At 43.2% G+C, this 24,263-nt stretch overlaps 1 protein-coding gene across 3 annotated transcripts in view; it reads right to left on the bottom strand.

Annotated features, from left to right (window-relative positions):
* Window positions 1-11,466: 11,466 nt before the first annotated feature.
* CEP44 (centrosomal protein 44) overlaps window positions 11,467-24,263 on the bottom strand; it is a 302,123-nt gene continuing 289,326 nt past the window's right edge. For all 3 annotated transcript variants that reach the window (XM_078677077.1, XM_078677079.1, XM_078677078.1), the window contains exon 11: window positions 11,467-11,656. In XM_078677077.1, the coding sequence (XP_078533203.1) occupies window positions 11,608-11,656 (49 nt within the window). In that variant the 3' untranslated portion in view covers window positions 11,467-11,607. The remainder of the gene's footprint in view (window positions 11,657-24,263) is intronic.

Here is a 24,263-nt window from a genome sequence, read left to right as displayed (position 1 = left end):
AGATATCCTGTATTACCATTCCAATATGGCGGCCACTTTTACTCCATCTTTGCCCCCCCTTCAACGGTCTCGAGTGGGCATCACCTTCCCACTAGCTTATTGATCGTTATGAACTCAAGGGGAAACATCTGAACATTTTGCACTTTTCGCAATCTAGGGGACGTGGTGTCCCACTGGCTGATGGGATTTACAGCATTTGGATATCTTGGTTAACCATTCCAATATGGCGGCTACATTTCCTTCTACCTTTGCTCCCCATCAATTATCTCATGGCATCATCACGTTCTCATGCTTTCCATTAGTTGATTGGTCGCCATCAACTCAAGGGGGAGGAGCCTACGGTATTTGAATGGTCGGCGAGACGCACTCTTTTACGTATGGAGTGATGACCGGACGTACATGTGCTACGGAAGGAGATTGCGTATTCCTGCTTCCTAGGTTGAAAGATTATTTAGATCTCAGGGGTTGACTCATCGCGAGATTAGAGTCTCGCGATATGGGCTTACAGGCTTGTAATCTTTGGTCTACCTAGGCCTTGATAGAGCGGAGCACTTGGGTTGAGTTTGTTGTGAGGTATGCGGGGACTTATACTCTGCCTGGGGGCTGCGGGCCTGGTAATACACCTGCGCAGACTACCAGTGTCAAATGATGTTGAAAGAAACTGCAGGTATGTGGAGCGTGTGTGCCCACAGCCATTTTTAAGAATGTGAAACAATGTTAACCCCTTCCATGCTCATGACGAGCTGAGCTCGTCATGAGTTGCGCCGCTCATGACGAGCTCAGAACGTCATGTAACGCTGTTTTTTTCAAATTGCCGCACAGCGCGAAAATCGCGGCCGCACGCATGCGGTTAATATGGTTTTTAATATATTGGATACGGTGCTGTTCTCCCTCATGTTACGGTTTACTAATGACGATTTGTACATGATTTCCTAGAACCCTCTGTGGACTATTGGGTATTTGTTCAAGTGTGAGGCATTGGTGACATCTCGAATAGCAATGAAGGGATGGGATGTCTTTTAATACTTCTTGATGTGCTAGATCGCACATATATGCTTGAGGCATTGATTACGGTCTCGTATGGCAATAAAGGTATGGGATGTCATTTGATCCCCTTTGTTTTGGTGCGCTAGACCGCACAAGGATGGGCGCAGGCAGACTAGGAGCCTTATGGGCTCCATAACTGTGCGTTTATTCTTAGCGCACTTTCAAGATAATGGGTGTTTGGGGATTGGATGGCGTACTGCATTCAAATTATAGTGCACTTTTAATATTGTGAGATTCTGGTGACTAGATGGAGTATTGCCTCCATTGAACTAGTTTCATTTGCAATCCATACACTGTGTCATACTATACTGTGGTTCTCTCTATATGTGCAACACTATATGTTGCCCTGCTGGGTTTCACTTCCTACAATGGCTCTCAAATACCCTTTAGGTCTTCTTATGCAGGATTTATCACACCTGCAAGCACTCCAGATTGTCCCAGAACAACACAAAGGATTAGAATACTCGTATTGACCACTTGAACTTCTGATCACTGTTACTGTTGACACAAAAGGTACGCATGAACAATTATACAGTATATACATTTTGGGGCCAGCTTTTAATTGACCTCACAAGCCGCTTGGCTACAGGCCACTAGTTTTGATTTGTGCTTTTAATGATTAAGGAATGGCTCAGGCGGAGCATAGTGGTGGACCGACTTTCGATCTTATTAATATTTGGTATATAGATAAAACTGGTGTCAACTTGCTCTACTATTTTTTATTATGTACACTGAGTCATTACATTTATTAGGTGTCTGAGCACAAGCTTTCCTATTCTGCAAATATACGGGGGAGTTTCCACACTACGTGCCGAGACTGAACCCCTGAATTGGCTATTTGATCCTCTGAATTCTAATTGAACTATCACATTGTTATTGAATTACATGGCCGCCGTTGCCCCCTATCTAAGAGACCCTCTGGTCAAACGTGCGCTCTCTTAAAACATGTATTAAGGTAGGCATAAACTTTAGAATTTCATGGCCACCATTGCCCCCTAACATAGAGACCCTCTGGTTACATGCGCGCTCTTTCTTATGTATGCATCACTATGTTGCTTCTCATCTGTTCAGAAGGGACCAACTCCTGGGTAAGTTTAAACTATATGTACACCGCCCATGCCCCCAAACGTGTTTTGGGATTTTCATGTCGTTCTGATGCCAACTTTTGTATCATATATGAGCATTTGACATTTTCATTTCACCAGTGTTATAAACCCTGTGTTTCCTCCTTGTATAATTTTAATTTATATGTATTTTTTTTATTTTTTATTGTGTTTTTTCATGTCACTTTGTCTTTGTATGTCACAATGTGTAAGTTTATGTGTCAATGGGTGTAGTCCTGTCACGGGAGCCCTGTGCATTGGTTTTAATATATTAGCGTGTAGTGGCTTTTATACATGTCTATTGTGGTTTACTTATGTCATGTTGTATATCATTCTTTCAGCCCTGAAGTTCCCCTTGAGGGAATGAAACACGTTGACTGAGCTTTTCGTATTTCTGATTTGATTTGTATATTTGAAATAAAGAACTTTCTTGACACTACTAGCGGACTACTGAACTTCATTACCTGGTGCACCCCCATTTTGTTGAAAAAAGATGCAAGCATTTCCAACTATAGACCCCCATTTCTAACATTGGTGGTCAGTAGTGAGGATCTAGACTTGCATCTGTGCCTTACATACATTAATTGGTGTACATTACTAGTATAGTGCAAACCATTACCGAAATACTATTGGTGAACTTTTCTTTTGGAATTTTCTGCAACTTGACAACTGCCAATGTGCTCAACATGACCAAGGCAGCATCTATTGCATCTATTTACATTGAATTTGAAGAAGATAGGGTGGAAAGTTATACTGTGACTCAACTAAAAGCCATCTGCATGAAATGTAAAATCCCTGTAAAAGGCCTCACCAGAAAGGAGCAATAACAAAAGGAGCTGAGGGCCTTGTTGGAATCCATAAATGCCAATGGGCAGGATGAGGATCCTCTGGTGAAGGTGGAGAATTTGGATGGGCTCCAGGAGAGGCTGTTGAGTCTGAAAGGGGTAGGGTACTTTCCAGAGAGGGCAGCAGTGTGTCTTCAAGAGGTCTGTCTACAGAGGAGCTGGAAGACAGAGAGAGAAATAGACTACATGAGAGGGAGCTTGCTAAGCTCCGGCTGGGGAAGGAGGATAAGGAATTTGAGTTGGAAGGCAGAAATTGGCTCTAGAGGAAAAGAGGATGATCTTAGAGCATGAAAGAGGTTTGAAGGAGCTGGACATAAAGGTTAAGAGTGCAGAGTCCAGTTCCAACTGTAGCAGCTTGTCATCAGTGCTTGGAGAAGGGAGGGTGTACATCCCCAAGGAAGTTATCAAGGATTATGTGAAGAGTGATGACATTGGTCAGTGGTTTAAGAGGTATGAGACAGTAATGAGGTCCCAAAGAATCCCTGAGAAAGACTGGGGAGCGGGGTAGTGGAACCGCTTCCTAACAGAAGGGAGGAAAACTCTGCTAGCCTTACCAGGCAAGGAGCAGATGTCTTATGCTCCTATGAAGGAAGCCTTGATCAGGAGATATGACTTAACACCAGAACTGAACAGGCAGAAGTTTAGGACCTGTAAGATGCTGGAGTCAAGCACTTGGGTGGAGTAGGTTTCCTATTTTTGCAGAGCACTGGATGGTTGGGTGAAGGGAGCAAGGTACATTATTTTCCGGGGCTCTATGATTTGGTTGCATGGGAGCACTTGGCTGCTAGTTGCTTTCCAGAGCTACTCCAGCATTTGATTGACAGTAGGTTGACTGACCCCAGGAAGCTTGCTGTGGAGTTGGACCGCTGGGTCAGTATCAGGGTCCGGAAAGGTCCTGTGAGAGAGACTGCCAAGAGTGGGCAGGGTCCCCAGCAGAAGAGTAAGGGGTACAAGGGTAAACGGAAGGAGTTAAAAAAAAGTCATGAGTGTACAACAAAGGGTATCTAGGAGTCTAAAAGAAGTGAAATCTAATCACAAACCAACATTGACATGAAAAAATAAGAGACAGGTGGAAACTACATTCATCAATTGCATCACGTGACAAGATGACAACACATTCACGTGAGGCACATATTCTAGGTGGAAATTTTCCCATCAGTTGTCTAACTGTGCCGCCACTATCACATCATTTGGGTTCTCCTTACCCAGGAGTGTGTACCTTCACAATCACACCAAACACAATGGAGGATTATGAAAATAAAGAGACCCTCCAGATATTATCTGTTAGGCGAACACAGTAGCAAAAAGCAGTGCAAAAGAAGTGACTAGTGATAATATAAAATTAGGTAAAACTGAGTAGAAAATGATTTTTAATAGTTTCTCTCAGCTTCCTAACTCTAAAAAAAGGGTGTACAAGGAAAAATGTCACCTGGTTTTCAGGTTCAAATGCTCCACCACAATCCAATTAGTGTGGGGTTAGCGCCTCACCTCACCTGGCTGCAGCTCAGGTAAATGAGGAGCACCTCTCTCTCCGTCGGTGTCTCCAGGCGTTCCTCTGCGCTAAACTGGGGAGGACATTTTTCCTTTTAAAACTTATCACTATTTTTCCAGCAGTAGCACCAACTAGGTCCTGATGAATGCATGGGTACTTCCTTAAGATGCAGAAACATGTTGACCACTCGCTGAGCAGATATTCTGTTAAATCTGCCTTGTACACCCTTTTTTTTTAGAGTTAGGAAGCTGAGAGAAACTATTAAAAATCATTTTCTACTCAGTTTTACCTAATTTTATATTATCACTAGTCACTTCTTTTGCACTGCTTTTTGCTACTGTGTTCGCCTAACAGATAATATCTGGAGGGTCTCTTTATTTTCATAATCCTCCATTGTGTTTGGTGTGATTGTGAAGGTACACACTCCTGGGTAAGGAGAACCCAAATGTTGTGATAGTGGCGGCACAGTTAGACAACTGATGGGAAAATTTCCACCTAGAATATGTGCCTCACGTGAATGTGTTGTCATCTTGTCACGTGATGCAATTGATGAATGTAGTTTCCACCTGTCTCTTATTTTTTCATGTCAATGTTGGTTTGTGATTAGATTTCACTTCTTTTAGACTCCTAGATACCCTTTGTTGTACACTCATGATCCTGATAGGGGCATGTATCTAGTCTGAGTCGGTAAACCAGCCCTTTGACCCCCCCTAAGTAGTTTGTTGTATAGTTAAAAAAAAGTCCCCAAAGTAATTCCCATGGGAAAGGTTCCCAGGCCCCTAGTGATGATAAACAATGAGAAGGGTCCCAGCTAATGCTTTGCTTGTTGTCAAGTGGGTCACTTCATTCCTAAGTGTCCCCAAAAAACCACCACTGCACCCACAGGTGGCCCATCCCATGGGTTGACTAGTGTAGCCTTTGGGAGGAGTTGGGTTCCCAGGTGGGGTGTGAAGTAGCAAAATTGACCCTGGTCTCACAGTCCGAAGGACCCGACTGCCCGCTAACACTAAGAAATATGGGCAGTGGGTGACCATCAATGGCCATAGGGTGCAGGCTCTGAGAGGCACTGGAGCTAGTGTAACAGCTGTCGGCTAGTGTCTGAAGAGCAGGTGATCCCCAACATATATTACCCAGTAGTTGCAGCTGACAACTCAGAGTGCCTCTGCAAAGGGCACAGGTTCCCTTTGAGTTGTGGTGCTGGGGGTGTCTTAGGTACCTTGAGAATATTTGTGAAGCCAGACATGCCTGTTGACTGTCAGCTAGGTAATGATCTGGAGAGTTCCCCTTGGGAGACGGTGAAACCCAGGTCTCGTTTGGAGATGTTGGGTCTGCATGAGTGGGTGCTTGTGACCACTCGGTCTATGGCAGCCGGTAAGGTCAATCAAGAGTACCTCGAGCCTGGAAGAATGGCCCAGGTGCCTACCAAAGAGAGAGGAGGTAGGGGACGCGGGGAATGGGCCCCCAAAGTTCCCATGGTCCAGGCAGAGGCAAACCTTGAGGGGGATGCCCTGGAGCCTACAGAGGAGTAGGTGTCCGAACTGGGGGACCTGCCTGAGCTGACACATTGGCAGCAGGAAGAGGGACCCTCCAAGGAGGAAATCTGTAAGGAGCAGTAGGAATGCCTTTCTCTTGTTTGCTTGCAGCCTGCTGCTGCAAACCATCAGTGTGGATTTACCTGGAGAATGGTCTCCAGTATAGTGAGCCTAAGGTTGCTGAACCTGGGTCAGCCAGTATGCTGGTGGTATCCTGGCGCTTCAGAGCATTCCTACTGGGTCCACCCCACGATGTGCCTCTAAGAAGCACATTTGGGGTAGGACAAGACCTTTGAAAGGCTTGTCACCCACTTTCACTGGCCCCAAATGTGCAATGATTCTGACACTCACTGCAGGACTTGCAAGGTAAGTGGGAGGAAGTGCAAGGCTCCTCTCTAACATTTCCCGGTCGTCAGCAACCCCTTTAAGAGGGTGGGCATTGACATTGTGAGGCCTCTGGACACAAAGACAGCCATGGGCAACAGGTTCATACTGGCCTTGGGGACCATGCCACCCGGTACCCCGAAGCCATCCTTCTCCGGACTGTGACAGCCCCCCTTGGTAGGTCAGGTATTGATGGGGATCTTCTCCCATGTGGGATTCCCCAGAAAGGTGGTGTCTGACTAGGGGACCAATTTCATATCTAGGTATATGAAATCCCTGTGGTAGGAGTGCAGTGGAACCTATAAGTTCACCACTCCTTACTACCCCCAAGGAAATGGGCTGCTTGAGATTCAACGGTACCCTAAAGAGCCTGTTTGCTGGCAGGGAAGCCCTTAGGGCTCAGTTGCTTTGAGCTCCTGTATAAGATATATATATATATGTATATATACATATATATATATTATTATTTTTTTCCCCACCAATTGCCCTGTCGCAGAGAGAGCGCACTCAAGTCGGTGCCAACACCAAGACCAGGGCAGTGTTTCGCTTTATATCCCACACAAAGAATGTACTCGCTGCACTCCGCTTGGTAGTTTTCAAGAATATTTATTTCAAAACTGTGATGGCCTACGCGTTTCGAACCTGTAGTTCCTTTTCACGGCAGTATCATACAGTTTGTCCCTTTTTGCTTTCTGTATTTATAGTGCTATACATTGCAATGTATTATGGGGCTTATGGTTCACACAATATATTGTCTGCAACTTTATTTAAACATTTCTATTTGCAAATAAACATATCTTGTTGGGGTAATGCAGTGTCACGGTGGTGTGCGATAGCATTGCAATATGTGTCTGTCCGATTATTGAGGAATTTCGACATGCTCCGTGGTAGCGATCCAAACCACCTGGTTACCGCTTAGCGGGTTTACCTGGGGTCATGTGTATCATCTCATTGCTTTTGCTCTAATTCCTAGGGCTGAGTGCCCTTACCACCACTCACTATTGTACCTCTGATGTCTTTTCTGTCCTATTGTGCGGTCCCTGTATCTGTATTGTGTGTCTGAGGCCCAGTGTAACCTGCTCATGCCATAGTTATATGCATGGAGTCGGCCATATTTCTATGTGTCATGCTATTGGTTCAGTGGCTTAGCGGTGTTCCCCACTATACTAAAATGCACATTTCCCTATTCTTGGGTTGTAACATGGTTGTGCCTCGGGCCATAGCCCGTATGTGTATGATCGATTAATTTAGCATTTGTGAAATCGTTTGTATAGTGTTTCTCGTTTCTAGGGCTGAGTGCCCTTTCCACCGCTGTACAATAGCCTTGTGATATTCAGATTATATCGTAATTTACATATACCAATAGTGGCCCTTAGTCTAATGATTGCTTTCTACAAAAACAAACAAAAACATTCAGAAGCATGGACGATACATAAGTTCTATCATTCAAAGGTCTTTCCGTTAGTTGAATCAAGTCATTTGGTGCCATATCTTCTTCTTTCCTGTCACAGGACTTTCCCTGGCTGATATTGTTTTATAAGTGAACATACAGTTCTTCGTCCCCGTTAAGGCCAATGGTTGCTTCGTTTTGAATCTCATAATGAGCTTGGACTCTAGCCTTCTCAATTTGAGCTTTCTGTTCCCACCTCGTTCGTGTTGTGGAATGATTGCTAGTACAGAATATTTAATGTCCAGCCATGTTTTTCCAGCGTGGCAAGTGATATGTTTAGCCACTGCATATGTGTAGTCTCCATTTTGTATAGCACGTACATGCTCCAAGATGCATTTTTTTAGGGGGCATATTGTGCTCCCGATATACTGTTTACCACAGCAACATTGGAGCATATAAACCACAAATGAGGACTCACAGGTGATGTTCTCCCTGATTTCAAAGTTTTTTCCGGCCGGGTCTTCGAGATTCTTTAGATTTTTGCCAATTTTGCAGGCCTTACATGTTTGGCACTTAGTGAAACCCTTTGATCTCGTTTCGAGCCAATTTCCAGATTTCTTGGTTTCAAAATGGCTCCGTACTAGGTGATCCGAGAGATTCTGTGCTCTCCTGTAAGTCGTTAGTGGTCGTTCACCTATGTTATTGCCAATGTTAGGGTCTTTTTTAAGTACGTGCCAATATTTTGTCATGATTTTCTGAATTTTATAACTTTCTTTGTTGAACGTCATTATCATGCGCGGTTGTTCCTCCTTTTTTTGTGTTGTGTTGACTTCCTTTGTATCTGTTCTGTCAAGACCTTGTTTTGTTTCTTTATCCTTCCCTTCTTTGGTTAATAGTGTTTCTGCTCTGGTTTTCTTCCTTGCTTCCACCTCACCTCTGTTGATGTCAGTTTGTTTGTACCCACGTTGCGTAAACCGCATTTTTGATTCTGTGAACTTTTTCTCCATTTCAAACATTTCTGAGCAATTCCTCTTCATTCTTAAGAGTTACCCATATGGTATGCTCTTTTTGAGTTTTTTTGGGTGGAAGCTTTGACCGTGTAACAGACTGTTCGTAGCAGTTTTCTTTCTGTGGACAGTTGTTTGTATTTTATTGTCCCTAACATACACCTTGGTGTCCAGGAATTCTATTTCTTTGGCACTTATGCTGTATGTGAATTTAAGCCCTACATCATTGTTATTTAATGTGGTGAAGAATGTTAAAAATTCCGATTCCGTGCCCTTCCATAAGAGAAAAAGGTCATCAATAAAGCGCAGCCACAATGCCACATTTGCCATGTGTCGGTCGTTTTCTTCTCTCCAAGCTACGCTCCTCTCCCACCACCCCATCATGAGGTTAGCATAGCTTGGAGAGTAGGAAACTCCCATGGCGGTTCCGCAGCACTGTGCATACACTTTGTTATATATATTTCTTTGTTCAAATATTCGCTGCATTTGAGAGGGGCTTTTGGAGGTCCAGACCTGTTGGGTTCCGCCGGTCATTGACGGAACAGGAGTGCTCTTTTATATATAAATATAAATATATATATATATATATATATATATATATATATATATATATATATATATATATACACACACATACATGCATACATACACACATACCTACCTACCTACCTACTTACAGGAACCAGACTAAGCACTTCAGGCAACTTGCTCAGGCGAATCTGGAAGCGAGCCAGGAAGAGCTGAAGCGGTGGTACGATCAGAATGCAACCCTGATCGAGTTTCAGCCTGGCTAGAAAATGTGGGTCATAGACCCAGTGAAGCCTTGTGCACTCCAGGACAAGTGGAATGGGCCACTTAAGGGAGTCAAACGCCTTCTCAGTGTCCAGCAATATATCAACAGCCGGGATGTCTGGGGAGATCTAAGAATGACAAACACTACGAAGATTCACAGAAGTGGAATGATAAGGGACGTATCCCGACTTCAGGGGAGAGACTATACTATCCATTAATAAAGAGGCGCGTAAAGATAATTTTAACTAATATTTTATTATCATGGTTAAGTAATGCTAAGTGGTCCGTATGAGGTGCTGTTGTGAGGGGGTTTACCTGGCTTAAGCAGGAGTGTTATAAATGCCTCTTGCAGCGTGGGAGAAATAATTACCTGTTCAAGAGATTCAGCAAAGACCTCTAGTAAATGTGGGACTGATTGTTTTGGAAGCTTTATAAAAGTCCCCCGCAAAGCCATCCGACCCAGGGCCGTGAGTTACACTGAGGGAATCTATAGCTTGTGAGATTTCTTTGCAGGCAATGGGAGATGCCAGGAATGGCTTGTGACTCCCCTCGAGACACACCATTGCCAACTCTGACAGATATTCTGCTAGCTCATGGGCTGTCGCAGTGCCACGAGATTTATAAAAACGTTTGTAATACGAGTGCCTGTGTTGTCAAGGTTATCACAAGTGGACCACGTGAGATAAGTCTTGGGACTCCATGAACGGACACCCTGCTGGCACAACACTACAAATGCTCAAGTCCAATGAATGCAGCCATGCTGTAATACCAACTTCTTCATTCGTTTGTTCTCTTTAGAGTCCATTTATTATAGTTCAAATTTGTCTTTTTATTAGTTCCTGAATTATGCACCGATGCTGCATATTTATAAAGATAGGAAAGCAGCAAATGTATTTTGATGGAGACAACGTATATGTGCATGTAGTGCAAAAAAATCGGTTCTCCGTCATCTTTCACAAAGGTCTCCCCAAACACGGAAACACTATATAAATATTTTGAGACCTTTATATTGTGCAGTCATACTTCTCCTTTACATTGAGATTTTTTTTTAATTAACGTAATACTACTGAAACCAATTGGCCTTTCAAACAAGTTTTTTTTTTAACAATGCCATCAAAAGCCAAGCACTGGCAAAGCCAATAGCTCTGGATAGAACAAGCAAGTACATGCAAGCAGCATACATTCATGTCTGTATTTTCATGGTAGCTCATTAAGCACGACCTATTCACTTTGTTAGTGGTGGCAGTAGTCATAATGGTAGCGGTGGTTGTAATGGTAATAGTGATGGTGGTGATATTGATGGTGATGATACTAATGGTGATACTAATGGTGTTGATAGTGGTAACGGGGCAGTAATAATGGCAGTAGCTCCATAGTTAACAACAATGATGACTAATGTAATAGCAGATGTACTAAGGCTGATGGTAATGACCTAAAAAGAACACCTGTGTGAAAAAAGTAGACATCTAAAGGTCAGTTTCGCACTCAAATACAGACTTCATTTAAAGAAAGATTATTGCTTTCTACATATAATGCATGAATGAGAAATTACATATGTAATGAGCATTCGTCAGATGTATAATACCATGTCAAAAGCATTATAATGCAATGCAAACACTAGACTGTAGAAGGAATGATATACAAAACATCAAATAGCATGTGGACAGAAAGTAATTCTTCTCTGCAGCCCTATCTACGTTTACTTTAAAGAATTCGGGGCAACATACTCTGGACACAGGTGAGGTGTTATGGCTGAGGTTAAAAAACAGCTGCCATATTGTGTCGCACTAAATGATTAAAGGTTGCTTAAATAATTGCTTAAATAGCAAAAGTGTGCCTCAAACGAAAACCTGCATAAAGAGGGATAATTAGTATTTAAATATAAACGTATTTAAAATAGATTTATTTTGGTAAAATAAAGGTAACATTAAGCACAAACCAGATCAACACCACAATCTCATAATTTTACATCTACAGATTTACAAAAAAACCAGAAAAGGTCATTTTCCGAAATTTTAAGAGGGATGATTGGAATATTTCAATAAATCTGATGTTTCTTCAATCCTAAAAATAGAAATGTACATGAATGATTAATTAGCACACATTCTGACAGTACACAATGTAATACAAACCACAATATTATAAAAACTATAAACTGCCCAGCCTTCAATAATCCTAGGTCTCCGTTAGGAGTATGTTTAAAATCAAAAATTCTAGAACAAGTCATATAAAAATGTGCATTGTTATAATAATCTCACAGTAAAAATGCCATAAGTAAAAAGCATTTTATGTTTTTAACAACGAATCAGAATTACAATTTTTAACACAAAATATATTCAGCTTAAAGACCAATTGTAAATCTTCCTAAAAAAATAAATGAAATTGTAAAAATATAAGCATCACACTTAACACAGAGAAATGCTAATACATATCCTTTAGGATGTTCCAGTGCTTCTCTGCCCAGCCTTTGATAGCCACCTTTCAAGGTATCAGCATAAAATAAGTTTTAAAAACATAATTTACTAAAGTATCAAAACAGTAGTAAAAAAAGAGCGATTTTTATTAGTAAGTGTAAGTGCACTGTGCCAAAGTTAAGCAGTGCCATAGTCTTGAAGAGCATTTCAAGTGCGAGAAGTGTCAACTTCTTGAAATGCAAAGCAAAACACGCTTATTGAAAATCATTATTATTCGACCAAACAGAATTAGCTAATTTTTTCCGGGTTCGAGAACCCCTAATTGATGTCTATTTCCCCCATTCACGAGTTCTTCCCTCCCTTTTTAACGGAACTGAGGGCTAAAACAGTAAATGGCAGGCCGTGCTGTAATCGTCCAAGTCCCAGTGGTGGTTCGTATAGTGAGCAGCCCACCTGTAGGATTACGCAAGGGGAGTTTTTATTAACCTTGGTCACCTCGCCCTTTACAAGTATTTTTGGTCTTAAAGGGCCAAGCCTCCACGTTTCTGAGCTTTTCAATTCTCCCGTTGTCATCTTAAGACTGACTTTTCTTTGTTTTGATATTTCTCTGAGGAATCCTGCCAGTCATATAGTTATCTTAGGAAAATGATCCATCAAAGTACTTAAGATGGGGCAAGTCTGCCTCTTAAATGGTTCCACAAACAGTTAGTTGCCCTCTTAAGCGACTGATGAAACTAGCATCGCAATAGAAAATGTTGGAGGTATTCCATGTCACCCATCTTGAACATGCGTGTCACAAGTGGATGTCACCTGTGGACTTCCAGATCGTCACGGGCTTTTATTGAGTGGTAAGGGATTGCTTCTGGCTAGCTGAAAAAAATATTTTTCCTGTTTGAAATCAGCTGTATAATGTATGGTTGCAATATAGGAGGGAAGTTAAACATTTATTTCATCGGACGAGCACAATTTGCCAAGTGCTTGTTTACGGTTTTATTTTCAAAACATGCTTTACTGTTTTCAATTTGATATGAGGCATAAGGTCATATTTAGGTGTGACCTTCGAACAGGATATTTTGTAAATTGTAATTGTAAAAATATAAGCCTCACACTTAACACAGAGAAATGCTAATACATATCCTTTAGGATGTTCCAGTGCTTCTCTGCCCAGCCTTTGATAGCCACCTTTCAAGGTATCAGCATAAAATAAGTTTTAAAAACATAATTTACTAAAGTATCAAAACAGTAGTAAAAAAAGAGCGATTTTTATTAGTAAGTGCACTGTGCCAAAGTTAAGCAGTGCCATAGTCTTGAAGAGCATTTCAAGTGCGAGAAGTGTCAACTTCTTGAAATGCAAAGCAAAAAACGCTTATTGAAAATCATTATTATTCGACCAAACAGAATTAGCTAATTTTTTCCGGGTTCGAGAACCCCTAATTGATGTCTATTTCCCCCATTCACGAGTTCTTCCCTCCCTTTTTAACGGAACTGAGGGCTAAAACAGTAAATGGCAGGCCGTGCTGTAATCGTCCAAGTCCCAGTGGTGGTTCGTATAGTGAGCAGCCCACCTGTAGGATTACGCAAGGGGAGTTTTTATTAACCTTGGTCACCTCGCCCTTTACAAGTATTTTTGGTCTTAAAGGGCCAAGACTCCACGTTTCTGAGCTTTTCAATTCTCCCGTTGTCATCTTAAGACTGACTTTTCTTTGTTTTGATATTTCTCTGAGGAATCCTGCCAGTCATATAGTTATCTTAGGAAAATGATCCATCAAAGTACTTAAGATGGGGCAAGTCTGCCTCTTAAATGGTTCCACAAACAGTTAGTTGCCCTCTTAAGCGACTGATGAAACTAGCATCGCAATAGAAAATGTTGGAGGTATTCCATGTCACCCATCTTGAACATGCGTGTCACAAGTGGATGTCACCTGTGGACTTCCAGATCGTCACGGGCTTTTATTGAGTGGTAAGGGATTGCTTCTGGCTAGCTGAAAAAAATATTTTTCCTGTTTGAAATCAGCTGTATAATGTATGGTTGCAATATAGGAGGGAAGTTAAACATTTATTTCATCGGACGAGCACAATTTGCCAAGTGCTTGTTTACGGTTTTATTTTCAAAACATGCTTTACTGTTTTCAATTTGATATGAGGCATAAGGTCATATTTAGGTGTGACCTTCGAACAGGATATTTCTCAGAAATTATAACCGATATGAAATACGGATATTTTCCGCCCAGCAGCTCCGACAAGATTGTTTGCATGGGACCTTTGATATTTGGCAGCACAATATGCTGGACTCGTCTGGACTCTTTCGGTGGTCGATAGGAAGTTGCATCAGATGTCAAAACAACATTTGAAGTACTCGCTGCTGCCCTCAAGTGCTTCTACTTTGAGATGTTTCAGTTCACCGTGTACTATACGAATAGCTTTGGTGCATGTCTGCAGTACAGCTCAATAAGCTACAAAGCACAAGTTACTCACCTTCGGTAACCATATATCTGTAAGAAACAGTAGTTAGTGTTAGATTCCTTAACGCCCAACCCATCCTCCCCATTCTGCGAACCAATATCTAGGGTTAAGGTATCTCCCTTTGAGGCCCCTAGTTTCTTGGCACCAGTGTCGGCCTCTGGCATGGCTCTGCATTCCTGGCGCTGAAAGCTATGTACAAGAACGGACGTCAGCGCGCGAGGGTGGCGTCTAAGTACTCCAACGTCATCCCGGCGATCATGACGCCGACGACGGACGTGGAGCCGCAGACGACTCCTACCAACTCGCAGGGGTACGGCTACACAAAACTTTCCGGATCCAGTCTGACGCCTGGGGATATACTACGGTAAGGAATCTAACACTAACCTGTTTCTTTCAGATACCGTCTTTAACCGCATGCGTGCGGGCGGAATTCCGCTCGTACGCGGAGATTTTTAAAAGCGCATGTTACGTGACGAGCTGGGCTCGTCATCAGCGTAGCAGGAGGCTACCTCATGACGAGCCCAGCTCGTCATCAGCGTGAAAGGGGTTAATTTGGATGGATTTATTAAAAAAACATAGGCAATGCTCTTTGTGCATTAGTGGGATGTGTTCACACTTTCCATTCATCATCAATGCTTCAGTGTTAACTGTCTGTTCGCTAGTGATATTTACATGGCTTCACACAATTTGATGGTTTATGTTGTATGAAATAATGATGCTATAGCCATAGTGAAACCCTGTTTGCAAAATACTACTAATTGAACAAAATGAAAATCTGTATGATTGCTGTGTCTTTCTTGTAGCATTTTTCTTTCATATGACAGTCTGTTTCATAAAACATATAACGTTGTAGCTAGGGCGTTATTATTCATGTACATGTTTAAGGAGTCCACCCTCTGCTTGGAATGCAACCCCTTGCTTGTATAAAGCCCTACATCGTTGGCAGTGCTCGCTACAGACTAATTTGAGGCTGCACATCATTCAACTTCGACTCCTCCGACATGGTTTTAATACTTATAAAAATCCATCCACTGGGGACCTCCCTTGACTTAGGATGATTTCCCTCTCTGCGGAGGAGGGCCATGCCCCCTATAGGTGTGCACTCTGCCGGCTCCATCACTGCTGTAGTCTTGGCTAGACCCTAGGCACGTTTGATCAGTCCCAGCAATATAGAGGGATGTGTTCGCTTGTTCACTGTTAGCATGACCACACCATCGTACATTTCGTAGTGGCCATTTATTTATTATTTGTTCACCTCTTTCTGTGGGGAGGTGAAAGTGCGCCCCACGGAAGGAATGCACAGAGACTGGGGGCGAGTATAAGGTTACTTTATTTACTTATAACCATATATGGGGAGAGCCGATGCACTTGCTGCTGTGTCAGCCATCTCAATGCTCCCCCCGCGCCACGTCCTATCGCGATACCGTGCCCTGGGTCACGTGACTGCGTGGAGCTAGACCGCCCCACTACACTTTCTTTCTCCTTTTCTCTCCCTTTCCCTTCTTTTCTCCCCTTGCTTTAGGTGACTCCCAGTAATTATTGTGCATTACATCTAAGGCATGATTTTGAATGTCTGATGATGATCCTGTAATCTAATACGGAGAGAAACTTCATCAACTTTGACACACTCACCCTATTTAAAATGTACAATAGACTATACATGCAGAAATTACTTGTTTTGTACTTTTGTGACTTAATATTCTTTTAACTTTTGCCAGTCTACATGCTTGAGTCACTTTCCTTCACTTGTTGCTCACTTCGAGTTTTTTTTAACGATATTTATATATAAAATAAATTTTTTTATTTGTTCGTCATTGAAACAAAATATCTGGGTATAATTTGTTTCCCCAGTATACGAGTTGCTATATGACTTTTCTAGAGACCTTTGTTCCTCAACGACAGTAGTTACCCCATGTCTCTTGATACATATGGGTTTCCCTTGCTTACTCCTAACAACTTGACGAACAGGTGGCAATTTCCCAATCATTAATGTTGACAAGGAACAATTACATTTTTCATACCTGGACTTTTGTCTGCTTTCCCTTAGGAAAAGTGAGCTCTGGTAGAAGCCCCCTCTCCATGCCCCTCAGACCTCTAGGACATTAACTCTTGTCACCTGTGCTGGTCTTCTTGAAGTCCAGGGAGGTGAACATTCTTCCTGTCCATAAAGGTCATATTTGATAGCTTTTGACAATGAGGACACGTTTCCAAACAATGGGAGCCTGAGAGACAGACTACAAAAGTGTTGTGAGGGTCAGTCAGCTTCTACCCATCACAGGAAGGTTATTTCACAAAGATACTTTGTATTTCCCTGTGAAAAGAACAATCTTTTCTGTCAGTAAACAGAAAATACATACGCCTGACATACACAGACATCGAGTGAAAAACTTTTATTAGAGAAGGTTTGGAAAGATTTTTCGACCGGAAAACCCCCCCAAAAGAAACAGAACTCAGTGCGCCAGTATTTTGTTTCTAGGAACTGGGGAAAAAGAACTGGAGCTACTGTCATTGACCGGGAACGATAGGAAACAGGTGGAGTGTGACCCCTTAAAGAAGCAGTGCTAGTTTTACAGCCTATCTAGCTTCATTCCCCTCTCTTTCTCACATTTTCTTTAAAATAAGGTGTGTGAAAGGATTTCTCCTGAACTGAATTCTCTAAATTAAAATTGCCTGCTTTCTTTTTAAAGAGAAAGAAATTAAAATTGGCAGACACAAGAAACTAAGATGTAGCTCCAGACACCAGCAATAGGTAACAAGCATTGAAAATGCAATAGGTCTCGCAATAGAAGAGTTTGACATTTTTCGTTTTGCATATAGATGAGTGGCGTTGCGTGGATGAGTGGCGTTGCGTGGATGAGTGGCGTTGCGTGGGTGAGTGGCGTTGCGTGGGTGAGTGGCGTTGCGTGGGTGAGCGGCGTTGCGTGGGTGAGCGGCGTTGCGTGGATGAGCGGCGTTGCGTGGCTGAGCGGCGTTGCGTGGCTGAGCGGCGTTGCGTGGGTGAGTGGCGTTGCGTGGGTGAGTGGCGTTGCGTGGGTGAGTGGCGTTGCGTGGGTGAGTGGCGTTGCGTGGGTGAGTGGCGTTGCGTGGGTGAGTGGCGTTGCGTGTGTGAGTGGCGTTGCGTGTGTGAGTGGCGTTGCGTGTGTGAGTGGCGTTGCGTGTGTGAGTGGCGTTGCATGTGTGAGTGGCGTTGCATGTGTGAGTGGCGTAACATGTGTGAGTGGCGTTGCGTGTGTGTGTGGCGTTGCGTGTGTGTGTGGCGTTGCGTGTGTGTGTGGCGTTGCGTGTGTGTGTGGCGTTGCGTGGCTGTGTGGCGTTGCGTGGCTGAGTGGCGTTGCGTGGGTGAGTGGCGTTGCGTGGGTGAGTGGCGTTGCGTGGGTGAGTGGCGTTGCGTGGGTGAGTGGCGTTGCGTGGGTGAGTGGCGTTGCGTGGGTGGGTGGCGTTGCGTGGTTGAGTGGCGTTGCGTGGTTGAGTGGCGTTGCGTGTGTGAGTGGCGTTGCATGTGTGAGTGGCGTTGCATGTGTGAGTGGCGTTGCGTGTGTGAGTGGCGTTGCGTGTGTGAGTGGCGTTGCGTGTGTGAGTGGCGTTGCGTGTGTGTGTGGCGTTGCGTGTGTGTGTGGCGTTGCGTGTGTGTGTGGCGTTGCGTGTGTGAGTGGCGTTGCGTGTGTGAGTGGCGTTGCGTGGCTGAGTGGCGTTGCGTGGCTGAGTGGCGTTGCGTGGCTGAGTGGCGTTGCGTGGCTGAGTGGCGTTGCGTGGCTGAGTGGCGTTGCGTGGGTGAGTGGCGTTGCGTGGTTGAGTGGCGTTGCGTGTGTGAGTGGCGTTGCGTGGTTGAGTGGCGTTGCATGTGTGAGTGGCGTTGCATGTGTGAGTGGCGTTGCATGTGTGAGTGGCGTTGCATGTGTGTGTGGCGTTGCGTGTGTGTGTGGCGTTGCGTGTGTGTGTGGCGTTGCGTGTGTGTGTGGCGTTGCGTGTGTGGCGTTGCGTGTGTGAGTGGCGTTGCATGTGTGTGTGGCGTTGCATGTGTGTGTGGCGTTGCGTGTGTGAGTGGTGTTGCGTGGGTGAGTGGCGTTGCGTGGGTGAGTGGCGTTGCGTGGGTGAGTGGCGTTGCGTGGGTGAGTGGCGTTGCATGGGTGAGTGGCGTTGCGTGGGTGAGTGAATGGTTAGCTGTTGCTTATGCGACGTATAGCACTTAATACTAAAGTAGGCAGACCTTCTTAGCCTTTGTGAGAATAATAGCAAAATAAAAATAAAAACCAGATCAAGTCAAGGACGCAAACGGCACCATGCTATTGTTTATTTACTCAGATGATATGCATAAAAATGTAACTTGTGAGCACGTTTCTCTAACTCTCCAATAATCCCATTACAACACTTTGTACAAATGAGATTGGGACTCATCCTTCCGAAGTCGAGAAAAATGTGCAACGCTGTGTTGAAGTTAATTTTTTTAATTAACAAAATGCAAATAATGTGGAGAGATTTCAAGTGATTCAGGAATGGGGGCCCTTGTAAAGAGAAAGTACGGCCGGCCTGGGCAGTGATAGGGGAGGAGGGAGGAGAAATGCGAGTCACGGCAGCAGCAGCCTTTGATGTGCCTGCCGGCCGGCCGTGAATAATTAGGGGGTGAGAAATGCGCTCGGAGGGCTGCCTTTGATGTGGTAATGCGAGGCAGGCAGGCAGGCGGCTGGTGGCATTGTGCACGCGCTTTTTAGGGCTTGCGCAAGCGCAATGACCTAAAAAGCACATGCACTTGAAGGAATCGCCAGTGGAATCGCCAGTGGATAAACACTGGATAAGCCCCTATAGAGCTTCGCCAGCTATGCGCTGAAGCGCATCAGCAGGCGAGCCCTAAAAAACTTTGACCAGTGGTCACAGGACTATATAAACAGCAGATAGAGCTGGCAGCAAAAACACATTAGATGAGACAGAAACTGTATTGTCAAACACTGCATCCCAAACAAACCCACAGTGGTGGCCCAGTGTCCAATTAGGAGCTACGTTCAGAAAGACTGAAACTGACAAGTAATAACATTCAGTAAAACCCTGTAAAATTAAGGTTTTCTGGCGAAAGGACAACACTCAAAAGGGTCGAGTAACACTCATTAGAACCGAGTTGCAAATTACTTGTCAATATAAGAAGGCACAGTATCCTAAATGGGGAAACAAGGAAATAGTTCCTCCTAGGAGGTAACAAGATTTGACAAAATCAACAAGTAGGTCAAAGGGCCTAATCTCACCATAACTTCTAGCAGGGCGTTAATGTCCAGTAAACATCCTTCATCACTGTGCCTTCAACCGGACTCTCACTGGAGGGAGGGGGTATTCTGAAAGTGAGCGCACGTTTCAGACCGAGAAACATATCAAAATGCTCTTAATGCCAGTTGAAGCTTTGGGAGCGAATGTTCTAGTGGATTATTTATTGATTGTGAGGATGAATTGAGACCGTTCAAAGTGCAGCAATGTTCTGGAGTTTCTCCCCGATGCCATGGAAGTCGAGGCAATCTGAACTGTTGTAGATCTCTACCTCCGGTACAATTCTTTTTTATGAAAAAACATTGCCAATAATACTTGAACATGCTTCCTCTCATGGGACTTAATGTGACAATTATTGCTACACTTTTTGTGATACACTCAGATGGAATTTCATTATAGATGTAATACATGGATGGGTTTCACATTTTAAAATAGCTCAATTGAAGTCAAAAGGCGGATTTGCTGTTATGACGAAATACGTATTGGCTCAATGTGAAAATGAAGTGATGTGGGATCGTAGTTACAAAAAGCCTATGGATCTGCTCTGGAAATTACAATAAATAATTCAAGATTATTAAAGGACTTGATTATTGAATTTTCTACAACTCAGGTTGTGCTGGAGTGTTTTTTTGTTTATTAAAGGAATCTGGGCGGTTTATTTAAAAGTGCAGGTGGCCTCTTTTCTCTCCCTTTGAGCACCAATTTTATGAGCTACTTGTCTGCGATTTACAACTTTGGGTACACGAAGGAGTGCACCGTCAGCGTCTAGAGACCTGTTGATTGATCAAATCATTATTTTTAATATTTCTCAATAGAGCTGTTGGATTTTTGACCAATATTTAGCAAAATTACATTTAAGAAAGTTTAGCCTGCCAGCAGCTGCTAGTGCTTGACCTCAATGAGGCGTGGAAACTGCTCCCAGAGCAGGACAATGTCTTAGTTCTGCAGGGCTGGGGGTGAGGTATGTTACATCTATCAGCTCAGGAAAATTAGCTGGGAGGGTCAAAGACTTTAATCTATTTCAAAGGACCTATGGTGAGGCCGGCCCATTCACAGTTAAATGTAGGGGAGACCCAAGGAAGGGAAGGCCTTTGTTCTGTCGACCTTCTGCCGACAGTTGGGCACCAGCCCAGTGGGAGTGAGCTGGTCCCAGAACCAGTTTAGTGTAGCTGAGGAGGAGGGTGCTGTTAATTTGCCTGAACATACCCTTCTGCAGGCCCACATGCATAAGATGCCCGTGCCCTCATGGATTTCCTTTAGAAGAGTGCACTATAGGATAGTTTGAAGCAAGGCAAACAGGAGGTGCTGTAAAAGTGGATGGGGTGTAAGCATGGGCGAATTTTGCGAATCTGGCGTTCGCAAATTTGCGTATTTGCGAACTCGCAATCCACAAAATCCGCGAATTCTCGCAGATTTTTTTGTTTTTATAGTGTTCGCAAGGGTTTCTACCAGTTCGCGAGGATTTTGTACCAGTTCGCAATTGCGAACTTACTTGTCGGCACGCAACCGTCGCGACTATGTTGTTTCTACGTCTGGTTCATCATCAATGGTTCACAGCACCCTCTGTTTCAACACTGCCACCCTCTGTTTCACCCATGCCACCCTCTGGTACATCAATGCCACCCTCTGGTTCATCATCATAACTGTAGATTATGGGGGGGAAAAGCAAGTACACCTGCCCTGCTTCAACTGACATGAATTAATTTGGGGTTGATTTATTAATGTGTCACTGTTTTAAAAATCCAGTCTGGCACCTGCTTCCTTATCTGTAATTTGTTTTCTGTTGCAGTGCCCCCGTCTTTGGAACACTCTGCCCCTGACGTTGCGAACGTGCTCCAATTTGTCTACCTTTAGAAAGGGACTTAAAACTCATCTTTTTGCCCTGTAAGTTGTTCTTGTGGATTTTTTAGTGCCGCTTTGGCTGTCTTGTTAGTTGCTGGTATTTGTGTAATGATCTACAGCGCCGGGACGCTCTTCGGAGCAGCTGAGCGCTTTACAAAACCCCCAGTAACATAACATAACATAACATAACTTGTCCGTGGGGCAGGTTGCTTCATAAATTTACTTGAACTGTAACAAAATCCACTTGTCCCTTTGGTGCCATGTAGTGCGCCGAAAAATTATGGCAGCAATCTCATTATATAAGAACTCTGATATAGCCGCTCTGATTATGCCAGGGCTCAAACTGTAGTAGTGTTTGAATACTTGCAATTCTCTTATGTTGCCACGTTTGAACAGATCTACATACTGGGGCTGAAGGTAGTGGTCAGCAATAGGTCCAGGGTTAGAACACCCTTTTGAGTATGTGCAAACCTATGAACTTGCACATTTGAAGGGTTTTGAACAATTCTACTCTAATCGTTTCCCATACTGAGGAATGTTGGAAATTTACTCCCGACAATGGCAGACATAGTTGGGGAAAAAGTGGTAAAAGGGAAAGTGAACTTGCAAATACTCAGATTTTCGCATGAGCAAATCTACACACGCATATTTGCTCATGCTGCAATGCAGTTTACAAATATTTCCTAGGAGTACTATTTCTTGTCCTACTTCTGTAAATAAATTCTTGGAAATTCACGAACGCTGTATAGCTGCACTTAATACAAGGACATATACCATGAATGCACTTTTGAGACTTTGTTTAATACTTGGGCCCCTAATTTGATCTGGCGTTGACCATGACCTATTGCGTTTATCATAACATGGGAGATGGGCTGCTTTCACCTGTAGGATTTCCTATATTATGTTAGCACCATTTTACATACACCACGTTGGAATATGGGCTCTGAAAATAATTACAATGGGCATTTCTAAACCACCTTTCTCTCTCTCCTTTAGAAAAACACAAATTAAAGCTTATCGAGTCCGGTTATATTCCATTGCTTTCTATTACTTGTAGTTTTCTATTACTATTATAAATGCAGAACTATGGGTGTCAAGATGCAAAGAAAATTAGACTGAATGAGCTGCTTTTGTGTTACATGAGATAACATGAAATCTCCATTCTTTCCTTGGCTAGTCCCTTGCTTTGAAAAGGAATAATATGCACGAGAAGTGGGGAGACTAACAAGGTTAGGCAGTATGCAAGTGAAATCATGACACATGCCATCACAGCGCATGTGACATTGCATGTGACATCACAAGAAGTGACATCACAAGAAGTGACATCACAAGAAGTGACATCAGATATTAAGACCTCACACATGTCTATCAGGAATATCATGAGTACATTTAGGTGCATTATGAGATTTAACAAATGATATTTGGTGTTTGGGTTGTGCCAAAATAGCAGCACAATCTTGACACAAAATCTGGACCTTAACTGATACATTTATTGTTTTAAACCGTGCCACAAAGAATTTTGTAACCAGGAGAACCATGGTAGTAGATATGTTCTGCTTAATTGGTTGCAAAAAAAATATTTGATTGGGTTAAGGCATCTGCTGTGAAGGTGCCCAGTAAATCTCAGGGAATATGGTGAGATAACTCTGGTGGTTAATGCACTTGCTGGAGAGATCTGTGTTTTGTAAAGTCTCAGATTTGAATCAAAATAGTAGAGAAGGTATATGTGTCTCATACAAAGCACACCAACTAACACGCAGATGACAGATTTTTATTTTATGTAGATAGTAAAGTGAGTTACTGCTTTTAACACAGAGATCCTATTGTTACCAGCAGTTTATAAATTGTAATCCTTCTAAAAGACCACAGTGAGGTATGAAGGACATGACTCCTACACCTTGTAACCCTCACTGTCTCATGTAACTCATCTTGTACACTGACTTACACATGTACATGAGTTACTGTCCATGTATAATGTGTATGTTATGTAAAAAAGCACTGACATCCTGCATAGCGCTATAAAAACAAATAGTGCTATTGAAATTGTTATTTGTGTAAATACAGGGACAGACCAACACACACAACATTCTTACAGTGCATGCAGCTCTTGTATACAAGGACTGAACACATGCAAAAGCATGCCTCTCTTAAGTACCTGTGAAGAAGAACAATAGTTACTTACCTGTAATCTGTGGTTCTCCAGTATTGGTGTCATTTTAAAGATGTTTTTTCCTAATCCACAATCCCCTGCGGAGAGGGCATTACATGCCCTTGACATCAGAAGATGTTTTAAAATTCTATTTACAAAGGACCTCTGCCATTCGCAAATCTGATCAACTGTTTGTTGCCTATGGAAAGATACGGCAAGGACAAGCAGTGTCTAAACAAACCATAGCTAGATGGATTTCTGCAGCTATTGACTTTTGCCATCTACAATTTGGAAGACCTTTACAGATAACTCCAAGAGCTCACTCTACAAGAGCTGTTTCTTCCTCGACTGCTATTTTCGCTGGAGTTCCTCGTCAGCAAATCTGCAGAGCAGCGACTTGGTCCAGCAGACATACTTTCACCAAGCATTATTGTTTGGATGCTGCCAGCTAGGTTGATACGTCAGTGGGTCAACGGTTCTACGCAATCTTTTCAGATAGATGAGCCTTTGTTTTCCCTCCTCCTCTGTACTACTTTCTAGACTCTTATTCCAT

This window comes from Lissotriton helveticus, chromosome 2_1 (genome assembly GCF_964261635.1).
Source record: "Lissotriton helveticus chromosome 2_1, aLisHel1.1, whole genome shotgun sequence".
Lineage (NCBI taxonomy): Eukaryota > Metazoa > Chordata > Amphibia > Caudata > Salamandridae > Lissotriton > Lissotriton helveticus.
The sequence above is the reverse complement of the archived record's forward strand: the minus strand, read 5'-3'. Positions and strand labels throughout refer to the sequence as shown.